Source organism: Musca domestica, unplaced genomic scaffold (genome assembly GCF_030504385.1).
Source record: "Musca domestica strain aabys unplaced genomic scaffold, Musca_domestica.polishedcontigs.V.1.1 238, whole genome shotgun sequence".
Taxonomy (NCBI): Eukaryota; Metazoa; Arthropoda; class Insecta; order Diptera; family Muscidae; genus Musca; species Musca domestica.
Genome location: NW_026712271.1, coordinates 759,782 through 772,963, shown reverse-complemented (window position 1 = coordinate 772,963; position 13,182 = coordinate 759,782). Strand labels below are relative to the sequence as shown.

At 35.4% G+C, this 13,182-nt stretch overlaps 1 protein-coding gene across 1 annotated transcript in view; it reads left to right on the top strand.

The window, feature by feature from the left end:
• The window catches only part of LOC131802745 (uncharacterized), a 9,121-nt gene extending 492 nt beyond the window's left edge, over window positions 1-8,629 (top strand). The window contains exon 3 of the mRNA XM_059123197.1: window positions 7,489-8,629. Within this exon, the coding sequence (XP_058979180.1) occupies window positions 7,493-8,587 (1,095 nt within the window). The 5' untranslated portion in view covers window positions 7,489-7,492 and the 3' untranslated portion in view covers window positions 8,588-8,629. The remainder of the gene's footprint in view (window positions 1-7,488) is intronic.
• Window positions 8,630-13,182: the final 4,553 nt, after the last annotated feature.

Sequence of the window (13,182 nt, the reverse complement as noted above, 5' to 3'; positions counted from 1 at the left end):
GCTTTACCCCCGACATACATTGTAATTACAAGTGAAAAAGAAAATAAAAAAAAAAAATATATAATAATAACCAAACATAACCAAAAGGGACTAACTTCCATTTATATTATTTGCAAAAAATCGCATTTAATCCCTTTAAAAGAGTGACAACAGTGCATAATTATAAATCAATTTTGCAATAAAAAATTAATTCATATATTTGTGCAAAAATATTTGGGTTTTTGCATTAAGTAATTGTGCCGAAATTGATTTAAAATACCCTCCTATTAATTTGCATAAAAATCCCTTTACGTTTGTTTGGTTATTAGCAAGTGACAACGGCTTACATCTATTATTTGTAACGACAACAATAAACCAACATACGTACATACACGTACGCTCATCTAGTTGAGACGATCAGCCGTTCTGTTGTGTGGTCGGTCTGTTGGTCGTTTGTGCGGTCGATCTGTCGCTTGCCTGCTTGGTGGTTGATGACCACTCACATATTGGTGTGTGTGTGTTATTTTCTTTTTCGCATGAGTTGTGATTACCCTGTGGGAAATTTTGTTAAGTACACGTAACAAAAATAAAATAATTATATTGAAATATTTATAGTAAATATTTTGAACTTGATTCGGGGAAATTGTTTAAATATTTTTTGGAAATTAAAATTCGTTTGCACGCTACAATCGGTCGATTCGACTTTTAATTAATAAAGTGATTTTTAGACCGTTTTGTAATAAAAAAAAACAATTTTAATTGAAATTTTCGAAATTTTTAAAATTTGATTAATTGGCTATTGTGGAATTTCGTCCACAGTCGCCCTACAATCGGTAGTAGCGACCACATAGAGATATTTTAGCAAAATTTAATTATAAAATTTCGATATTTTCGTTGGAAAATAATAATTTTAGTTAAAAATTTTAAATATTTTAACATTTTCGTTAGAAATTTTTAAGTTTTAATTTTAAAAGATATATTTGAACGTGAAAATATATATGTTTGAAGCTTAAATATATATTTTTATATTTTTGAAAATTTATATTCACATATATATACATATATTTGATTTTTGAATCAACCGTTTTTATTTTTTGTTTTTTTTTTTCGCTTTTTCTGTGGTTTTCGATTGTTTTTAAAATTTTTTTGATAAACTTCGTTTAAGTTCTGCTGAGTTTTTGAAAGCGTGTGTGTTTAGATACGTATTGAGATACTCTAAATCGGTTACTGTCGACTCTATACTTATTGTCGATTTTAATTCCGCTGAATTTTAATTCGAGTGATTGTAGCAAGCTTTTATAATTCAAAATGCCAATCACTCCATTAGATCTCTTCATTAGAGCTTCTGATGCTCTAGTTAAATTCGAGGCTCATTATAATGCGCTAAATTCTGAAGAGATTGATCGATACGACTTAGAGGTTCGTAGTGAGGAAATTCAGAAACTTTGGGCACAGGCACATGATATGTTTGGTAAGTGCTTAGATTATTTAATGTCTTCCGTTGACGCCAAGAAAGAAGATATTGATTCGGTGGATAGTAAGTATGAGGTTTCTTATCAGACTTACTTAAGATGTTTGTCCGCAATTAGACGAAAGCTAGGGCAGCTAAAAAGAAGTCGTGAAGCTTCTGTAAATTCAACTTTAGATGGTTCGGTTGTTTCTCTTGGGCAACAATCTGTTTCAACTCCACTAGAATCTAGAGTTAATATCAGTTCGTCTACCCAAGCTTCGCACGAAGTTGGAATTCAGGTGGATTCAGTGGCGCCCTCCGTTAAAAGTTTTGATTTTGGTCCCATACAAAGTGATAGCGTTCATAATCTTGCGCTTCCGCCATTTGATACGGATGTTTTTGAGGGTGATTTTCATTCTTGGCCAACATTTAGAGATTTATTTACGGCCGTTTATATTAATAATGCGAGATTGAGCGATATTGAGCGGTTATGTCATTTGGTTCGGAAGACTAGTGGAGAAGCTCGAGAGATCGTTTCTAAATTTCCATTAACTAATCGTAGTTTTGTTCTCGCATGGAAATCTTTGAAAGAAACCTACGACAATCCCCGTGTTATTGTACACAATCAATTGAAAATTCTTTTCTCTCTTCCGGTGATTGATATTGAAACCAGTTCAAATCTTAAATCCTTGCAGCGTGGCATAAATGGGTGTTTGTCGGCTATGTCCATTTATGATATTTCGACGGATAATTGGGATCCGATAATAGTATTCTTGTGTTTACAAAGGCTTCCTAAAATCACACAAACGTTATGGGAACAAAGTGTGAAAAATAAATCTTCACTATCGTTGTGGAAAGACTTAGATGGGTTTTTGTCCGAACGCATTCAGACCTTAATGTGTCTGCACGACATGAGGAGTAATGATCCAACCAAGCGCACGACCAAAAAAGTACAGTCTCATTTTACCAATACAGATTCTTCTGCGCCTTCTCAACCCACGAGTGAATCAAATTCTAGAAAATCAGGATGTGTACTTTGTCCAAATAAAAACCATCGGTTGTTCGAATGTTCTCGATTTAGAAGTCTGTCAGCTTCTGATCGGTATAAGTTAGTAAAACGTCATTATTTGTGTGTGAATTGCCTTCGAAAAGGACACGAAGTAAAAAAGTGTGATAGTAATCGTCATTGTTCGAAATGTAATCAACCTCATCATACTTTATTACATCGTATTGATGCCAATTCTAATAATTCCGCTCCCGTGAACTCAATTGCATCAAATAGTTCGTCCGTCCATCCTCCTTTGCCAATAGAACAAAGTCTACCATCTACATCAGCTGGGTGTGTACCTCGTCAGGCTTTTCACTTAGCTCAAAACAAATCGGTGTTGTTAGGAACAGCAATGGTTACAATTGTCCTCCATGGCTTTTCTTATTCTGCAAGGGCGCTTATAGATCCAGCATCTGAGTCCTCTTTCTTATCTGAGCGGCTTCAGAAGCGTTTGAAACTCCCCGTGCATTCCACTAATGCTTCTATTTCCGGTGTTAATGGCACTGTTTCGGCCACTTCTCACAAATTATGTACGTTAAAAATAGGAAGTCCGATTAATAGTCGTGTTATTTTGGAAACTACGGCATTGGTTTTACCATCCATTTCGGGAAATATACCCTCATTTAATGTAAGTTCAGATTTAAGAGCTCAAATACCTGATCTGCAATTGGCAGATTTTAATTTATTTGATTCTAGACCCGTAGATCTTCTGTTAGGTGCCGATCTATATCCGAATATTTTGTTAGATGGTTGTCGGCCTATCCTTTCTGGTAGATTGTTGGCTCAATATTCGATATTTGGTTGGTTAATTACTGGGCCCGTTCCAACGACCGAAGTTCGAACATTTGCGACTACAATCGACGTGGTAGAAGAAGACAGTCTTAATAAAACTCTTTTACGGTTTTGGGAGCTAGAGGAACCTCCTAAACGAAAAATGATGTCTCCTTCTGATAGGTTTTGCGAAGACAATTATTAAAAACCACACGTAGAATGTCGGACGGGAGATATATAGTGACACTTCCAATCAAACCAGACATAGATTGTAATGAGTACTTAGGTAACTCGCGCGAAATAGTTTTGAAGCAATATCTTCGTAGTGAGTCGTCTTTATTGAGAAAATCGGACGTTAAGGTTGTTTATGACAAAGTCTTGAAAGAATATTTAGATCTTGGCCACATGAGGTTAGTATCACCTAATTCGCTAAATGATACTTTATACTGTTATTTGCCTCACCACCCTGTCATAAATCCGGACAAACAGACGACTAAACTTCGGGTTGTTTTTAATGCGTCTTTCAAAACTTCTAGCGGAAAAAGTCTAAACGACTTGCTCTATGTGGGCCCCACCTTGCAACTTGATTTAGTTTTGCTGATTCTGCGGTGGCGTATTTTTAAATTCGTTTTTAACTCGGATATTACTCAGATGTATAGACAGATTCGCGTCGATCCAAAACATACTCCCCTTCAGAGAATTATTTTCCGTGATTCCCCCTCGAAACCGGTACAAGACTATGAATTACAAACGGTGACTTTCGGTGTAAATTGTGCACCATATTTGGCTATTCGAACGCTATTGCAACTTGCGAAAGACACTGAGACCGAGTTTCCCATCGCCGCACACATTTTGCGCAAATGTATGTATGTAGATGACGTGCTAGCAGGATCACATGACTTGGAGACGGCTGTTACTGCTAGGGATCAGTTAATATCAGCGTTGTCTACGGCAAAGTTCGAACTTCGGAAGTGGACATCGAATAACAGATCGATTTTAGAAGGTATACCTTCTGATCAACTGCTAGATCATAAAATATTGTCCTTTGTAGAATCTAGTAGCTCTAAGCCATTAGGAATAAGGTGGAATGCACATTTGGACACATTTTACTTTGAGGTTGCCCCTATCGCGAATAAGGCTACCTACACCAAACGGGAAGTTCTTTCCGCCATTGCAAAATTATTTGATCCTGTGGGCTGGTTAGGACCTGTACTCGTCGTTGCTAAAATGGTCATGCAAAAGGTGTGGTTGGATAACATTGGTTGGGATGACACCCTTTTACCAGCCACCTATGCCGATTGGCGGCAGTTTGTGAATTCCTACACAGATGTTAATTCGGTTAAGGTTCCAAGATGGGTTCAGTATACTCCCAATTGTTCAGCTGAACTCCATGTTTTTTCAGATGCCTCGGAAAAAGCATACGCGGGGGTAATTTATATTCGTATTGAGTCTCCTAGTGGAAGTATTTTTGTCCATTTACTCTCGTGTAAAACTAGGGTGGCCCCCATAAAATCAATTTCTCTACCTCGTTTGGAACTATGCGGGGCGGTTTTGGCTTCCGAGCTTTTAAAAACTATAGTTAGTGAAATTGATATAGAGTTTCGTCAAGTTTATTGTTGGACGGACTCAACTATAGTTCTTTCTTGGCTACGAAAAACCCCTTCGACTTGGACTACGTTTGTGGCTAATCGCGTCTGTCGAATCCAAGAAAACGTTGGTAATCACAATTGGTACCACGTGAAATCTGAGGATAATCCTGCAGATTTGGGAAGTCGTGGCTCTTCTCCTTTAGATCTCGCCAATTCCTCTCTATGGTGGCATGGACCAAGTTGGTTAAGGGATCACAAATCTAAGTGGTTAATTCGTGATCTATCGGTTCTGGAAACGGACACTGAGAGGCGTTCTGTAAAAAGTCATGCCTCATTTCTTGCGAGCTCTGAAGACTTGCTGGTTAGGTTCTCTTGTTTGGGCAGAGCTCTTCGGGTCATCTCCTATATCTTTCGATTCTTTCATCGCACTAACCCAAGACATAGAAACAATTTTGTTTACACTGGCGATATAGCATCCCCAACTGAAATCGACTTCGTCCGTAGTAGATTGATAATTTTGGCTCAACAGATGTATTATGCGGACGAATATAGGGATTTATCACAAAGTCGTCCTCTTGATAGAAAGAGTTCTTTGGCTCCGTTAAACCCCTTTTTGGATGAGAGGGGCATAATTCGTATGAATGGAAGATTAGTTAACTCTCCTACCCTTGCGTACACGGAAAGACATCCTACCATATTGCCCTATCATTGTAGGTTCGTGAAACTTTTGGTGGAATTTGTCCACAAGATTTCTGTTCACGGTGGAAACCAGTTGATGTTGAGGATACTTAGAATTGAATATTGGGTTCCTCGACTAAAAAGTCCAATTCGTTTGGTTATTAATCGGTGCCGAACTTGCATTTTACAGAAAAAGCGTTCGATAAATCAGGTAATGGCTGCGCTTCCACCTGAAAGGACTGTTATTGACAGGCCTTTTTCTACAACTGGTGTAGATTTCGCTGGGCCATTTGAGGTCAAAGCATTTACGGGTCGAGCCTGCAAAATTACAAAAGGCTACGTATGTGTTTTTGTATGTTTTTCGACGAAAGCAATACATCTGGAGGCAGTGTCAGATCTCTCGACTGCAAATTTTTTGGCAGCATTTCATAGGTTTGTTGCTCGACGTGGTTGTCCTCGGTCCGTATTCTCGGACAACGGTACGAATTTTGTTGGGGCTTCCAGAGAATTAGAGCGGAATTTTAGGGCATTTCTCCGAGATTGCTCAGGAACCATTTCTTCCAATTATGCAATTCATGGCCTATCGTGGCAATTTATTCCAGCTGGGGCCCCACATATGGGTGGGCTTTGGGAAGCTGGAGTAAAAAGTTTTAAGTTGCACTTTCGAAAGCAGGTCCGTAATCTTCGGTATACTTTTGAAGAGTTGGCTACAGTTTTGGCCAGAATTGAGGCTTGTTTGAACTCTCGACCGCTTTGTCCCATGTCAGATAGTTCAACTGACGTCGTTGCTTTGACACCTGGACATTTCTTAATCGGTGCTCCATTACTTGCTCCCCCAGAGCCATCGATAGCTGAACAACCTTTATCTATAGTAAACAGGTTTCGAAAAGTTCAGGCTTTAGTTCATCAATTTTGTTTAATGTGGCGTTTCCACTGCACTTGATTCGCTCTCTATTCGTTGTTTGACCCTTAACTATGAAAAAACTACCTAATTCTTCACACAAAATTTCCTGAGCGAACACTCATATTTGTACGTTGTTCAAATCAAATCACTCTCAGAACAACGAAAAAATATGTCCCATCCCTAAAAAATGAGAGCACTTATCGAAAAAATAAATTATGACATTAAAAATAAATAAATAGAAAAATTTAATGAAATTTTAAAAATTTTTGGGAAGACTGAAAATTATGAATGAAAACTACAATGTTGATTGGCGTATGTACATTCAAACGAAAGTAAATTTTGTTTTCTTTCTCATTCGAGGTACGCATTTGGTCCACGAGTTAAAATTTCTACAGAAAACTGCAAACAAAATAGTCAATATTTTCAAAATGTTTCTATCGGCAGGAAAAATGTTTGACAAGTGTCTCTTCAGCAGAATTTAAAAATGGAAAAACACAAAAATATGTTCAAAATGTCAATATTTACACAAAAAGTTGAAAACGTGAATGAAAATTGTAAAATTAATGATATAATAAATCTTTGGGAGAAAAACAATAATTTCTTATATTCATATTAGTGAGAATTTCATGTATTTTCGTGTACATTCCCTTTAAAATCAACAAAAATTTTTTTTGAACAAAGGAATTATTTTACTACGAATTACGAATCGTGCCGTATGAACGGGTTAATTCGTGTACCTAATTCTGAGAGCGAACAACGTTGTTCGGTTTCCAATGGAAACATGCTATAAGATGGAAAGAGGAGTGTCATAAAAGTTTGCACATGCGGTATAAATGGAAATTTCCGCAACGTGATATTCAAAAAGATGATATCGTCGTGATTAGACACGAAACGCTTCCTCCCACATCGTGGAAATTAGGGAGAATTGAAAACGTATATCCCGGTCCGGACGGTCATACTCGCGTCGCCGATGTTCGCATAGAGAATAGCGTTGTAAGACGGCCTATTACTAAATTGGTCGTGTTGACCGAATAACTTTCGATATTGTTAACCTCGTTTTTCTCCTCAGTATCATGGAAAAATTATCTTTCTTTGCTGATGATGGACTTAAGGACTACGACGAGCTGCTAGAGGAGATTGATAGAGCGACCGCTTCGCCTGTTCCCAGTTCTGCCGCCACCATCAAATTGCCGCCTATTGTACATGAGGCTATGGACCTGGTGGAAAATGAGGCGGTTCCCAATCCTCCGGCACTGGCACCCCCGACCGACAAACCGATGGAGTCTTCTACCCTGACTTTGTCAAGACCGGCTGTTTCGGAGTCGACAACATTTGGTTGCAATTTGTGCAACGGGACACATCCCCTTCGCTTTTGCGAAAAGTTTTTGGGCATGCCGATTGAAAAGCGGCACAGGGCAGTAGTAATGTACCACTACTGCATACGATGTCTGGCACGGTCCCACCTGGCAAAAGACTGTCCCAGTCGAAAAAGCTGTCGTCTTTGCAACGACAAACATCATACGCTGTTACATGATGGTCCGCTAAGCCTTCCGCATAGGCCAAATTCCCGTCCTGCTCGTAAGCATCGTCCGTATCAGAAGCCCAGGGTCCGTCCGAATAATCGTTCCGATACCCGTCCGTCTGCTGATACAGGTCCGTCCAACTACTCCAATTCCACTCCCTTAGAGGGGCTGCCACTTGTTGGTGTGGTCTCGCTCTCCCCAAGCCTTGTAGTACACTTAGCAGGTCCTAAGTCGTCTATTCCCGTCCGTGGACTGATAGATCAGTGTGCCAGACAAAGTCAAATATGCACATCATTGGTACACAGTCTTCGGCTGCCCTGCTTTACCGTTGACAGTATACGCTATTGCCGTTTCACTGTTCGTTCGACTCACGATTCAGCACAGTCAGTGGTAGTGATGGCGCGAGTCTGCGATTTGTCACATGTCTCGACTCCTCCAGAAACGGTGCCGGAGAGGATTAAAGAGTCGTACCTTGGTCTACCACTTCCGGATCCGCAATTTTTCAAAGTGGGACGGGTGGCGCTGATATTGGGTCCGGAATTGTATTCCAAAATAATGACCAGTCGGGTTCATTTGTTTGTCGGATTGCCAATGGCCCAGTATTCGATCTTTGGCTGGGTTCTCTCCGAGGTGTGCAGCAACTAACCAGGATCCTTATGATCCTTCGCGGGGTCCCTAATGGCCCGAGGTCCCGAGCGGCCTCAAATGTTTCTAGGGTTCCTAATGGCCCGGGGTTGCTAGTGACTCCGAATGTTTGAAGGGTCCCTAATGGCCCGGGGTTTCTTTTGGCCCCGAATGTTTTACGGGTCCCTAATGGCCCGGGGTCTCTTATGATCCCGAATGTTTTATAGGTCCCTAATGGCCTGGAGTCCCTAGCAACCCCAAATGTCCTGTTTAAATAAAAAAAAAAAAAAATAAAATATATATGTATACACATTGTAAATTTACATATTAATATAATGAATTTAAAATTGTTAAAATGAATTTATTATGATTTTCTGTTTCAACATCCTGACGATGTTGAAAGGTGGGCGCCAAATGTTTAAGTAAGAATGTTTATGAAATATAGTTTATTAAACAAAGGTCAGATTTGTGACCAAAATTATCCTTAAAATCTGCATACTCCTTAATGTTACACCCTTGTTACATTTGTGTTGCAGATTTTAACGATAGTTAATTCGTTAAGTTGTTTGACGTTTTCCCCACCTCTCATCATCACTGCTTTTTCTTCCGTTTTGGGATCTCGAAACGCAAACTACGCTTTTTTGTAAGCTGCGCATATTGTTGCAAAAACAGGTAAAATTGTTACCAAATTTATATATTTATATTTAATAAACCAAACTATTTGACTCTTGTCAAATATAATTCAAATTCTAAATTAAAGTGTTTTTTTTTTGGTTTTCTTTTATTTACATTGGCGTAAACATTATTATTATTATTATTATTATTATTATATTATTATTATTATTATTATTATTATTATTATTATTATTATATTATTATTATTATTATTATTATTATTATTATTAGTTATTATTATTATTATTATATTATTGTTATTATTATTATTATTATTATTAGTATTATTATATATTATTATTATTATTATTATTATTATTATTATTATTATTATTATTATTATTCTTATTATTATTATTATTAATATTATTATTATTATTATTATTATTATTATTATTATTATTATTATTATTATTATTACTATTATTATATTAGTATTATTAATTATTATTATTATTATTATTGTATTATTATTATTATTATATTAGTATTATTATTATTATTATTAGTTATTATTATTAGTATTATTATTATTATTTGTATTATTATTATTATTATTATTATTATTATTATTATTATTATTATTATTATTATTATTATTATTATTATTATTATTATTATTATTATTATTAGTATTATTATTATAATTATTATTATTATTATTATTATTATTATTATTATTATTATTATTATTATTATAATTATTATTATTATTATTATTATATATTACTATTATTATTATTATTATTATTATTATTATTATTATTATTATTATTATTATTATTATTATTATTATTATTATTATTATTATTATTATTAGTATTATTATTATTATTATTATTATTATTATTATTATTATTATTATTATTATTATTATTATTATTATTATTATTAGTATTAGTAATTATTAGTATTATTATTATTATTATATTATTATTATTATTTTATTATTATTATTATTATTATTATTATTATTTATTATTAGTATTATTATTATTATTATAGTATTATTATTATTATTATTATTATTATTATTATTATTATTATTTAGTTTTTTTTTTAACGACTATCATATTTGCTATCCTGTATTTTTTTGTCATATTTTCTTTAATGCTGCCTTTACTTTGCCTCATTAATATTCGGCTTCCTCCAATAATAACTTAAAAAATTCTGCATCACTTTTATTCACAAAACGAAACATATTCCTTTTTCTTTCCCCTTTTTCAAAAGTTACAATGCTGAGAACAACTCCAAATAAACTGCTTACAATTTATATACATATTTTATTGTTCTTACTGGTGCATAATTTATTTTTTTTCAACGAAATCTTTTGAGTGCCGCTTGGCGGAAAGACAATATGAACAAAATCTGCTTTGCATATAATATTACAGCTTTTTTAATTTTTATTTCCATTTTTTATTTCGTTGAAATCCACTCTGCTTTTGGTAACTGTCATAAAATGCCATTTGTCGCCGTCTTGCCATTGTTTCAACGGCATTACTTTTTGTTAAATATCCAAGTAATGAGAAAATGGAAGAGTGCTCGCGAAGTGAAGGGATTGTTATGTTGTTGTTGTTTTTGTTTTTGTCTTTATGTAATTCGAATGACAAACGGAAATGAATTAAGAGTTTCTATTATATTAAGAACTTGATTTTTCCATTTGAAAGAAAATTCACTAGCAAGCAGTCCATAGTCGGACGGGTTCGACCATGCGATGATCTACAACACAGGAGCTCCCTTTCGGATGACACGAAAATATGTTGGAATATTTATTTTATACTCAAACACATCAAGCTTGAAGAACAGAGGAACTTTGAATATAAAAGTTTTGAGCTAACGGATGAAGCTAAAAATTTGAGACATTGGTATTGGACTCACTGCTGTTGGGTACCGCGGTACCGCTATTATATTATAAATTTTTAGTCGGTTTTGCCGACACTTGTATACCATTAACCTTTCGTTATAATTGTTCTAATTGTTGACACTTTATGGGAAAGGTTCCGGCGGAGTGGGCCAATATTGTCTATTTTGTATCCGATCTAAGTCTAAAATAAATATTACAAACTACAAGATTTGAACTATATCGAATACTTTTTTTATGCCCTCAGCCATACTGCTACAGAGGGTATATACAATTTGATAGGTCAAAAAGGGCCTAGTCGAAATAACGGTTTTAGACCCTAGGTCTCTTTGGAACAAATCCAAATAAAATGTTATGTAATTTTCAAATTTCACACATCACAATATTTATATTAACCCAAGGTCTGGGGTTAAGATTGACAATATCGGCCCACTCATTATTGTACCTTCCCCACAAAAGGTCAAAATTTTCAAAAAATATATTTTTGCACAAAAAGAGAAAGGATAATCCGATTTTGCTCCAACTTTGCATATCCTAATATTTGCGTCAGTAAAAATGGACAATATCGGTCCACTCCATCAAGTACCTCCAATGGTCAAAATGGTCAAAATTATAAATAATTACAACTCTCATAAAATGTGATGTAAGAGTCTGATTGTATTCAAATTTCACACATCCTAATATTTATATTAACCCAAGGTCTGGTGTTAAGATGGGCAAAATCGGCCCACTCCTTCTGGTACCTCCCCCACAAATGGTAGAAATTTGCAAAAAAAGATATTTTCTGCACAGAAGGGGAAGCAATAATCTAATTTTGCTCTATTTTTGCAAATCCTAATATTTGCGTCAGTTTTACAACTCAAGTGCCCACAAAGGGTGAACATTTTAAATAATTATAACTCTTAAAAAATATGATGTAAGAGCCCGATTGTCTTCAAATTTCACACATCCTACTACTTTTATGAACCCAAGATCAGGTAGTAAGACGGAATATATCGGTCCACTCCTTCTGGTACCTCCCTCCACAAACGCTCAAAATTTTCAATATCCATGAAGCTCATAACAAGTAAGAAAGCAGTAAGTTCGGCTGGGCCGAACTTTGATTTGGAAAAAATTTTCAAAAAAAAAACCATTAAAAATTGCGTTAAAATCTTAAAAATACCGAATATAGGAAGGCGCCGATATATTGGGGGAGATTCGATATTGTGGATATATGGGGGTAAAGTACTCACAAAGAACTCCTTGTGTAGAATTTCAGACAAAATCATCAAAATACCGAATATCGGGGGGTACCGTTATATGGGGGCTATACGATATCGTGGACCGACATAACCTATCTTTGAACTTTACCTGCCTGCAGACAAAAGCAGATCTGTGCAGACTTTTAGTTTCCTATCTTAGTTAATTTTGACTGTAGCGTTATTACAACAATCGGACAGACGGACGGACGGGCAGGGACAAATCGTCTTATAATTTTACGCTGATCAAGAATATGTATACTTTTATACCCTCCACTATCCGATCCCATTCCAGACCTGGAACATCTCAATATTTCCAAAATCACAAGATCTGTTATAAAGATGGTAGAGATCGGGCCATTCCTTTTGCTACCTCCACCACATAGGGTTCACATTTTTGAAAAACATAACGCTCAAAGAAAGCGAAATAGCATCCAACTCTCTTCAAATTTCACACATACAAACATTTTTGCTAATACTAGACCTGTTGTGAAGATGCTATAGATCTGCCTGGTACCTGACCCACAAGGGGACAAAATTTTCAATACTTTTATCTGTTATAAATTGCGAAACAACACAGCAATTCTTTACAACTTTCTATATCTAAATATATGTCTCTCATCCAGAATCCTGAAATGAATATGGTATTTATGATTTCTCATAAATTGGATATAAATGTTCGATGGTACATCTCATATATTTATATCATATTTATTTAGGTCCGATACGAAATGGACAATATTGACCCGTTCTTTCCAAACCCACTCCATAGAGGGTCAAGAGTTTGAAAATTCAAAATATTTTAAAATAATCGAACATTGGCTGAGGGTATACATCGACCG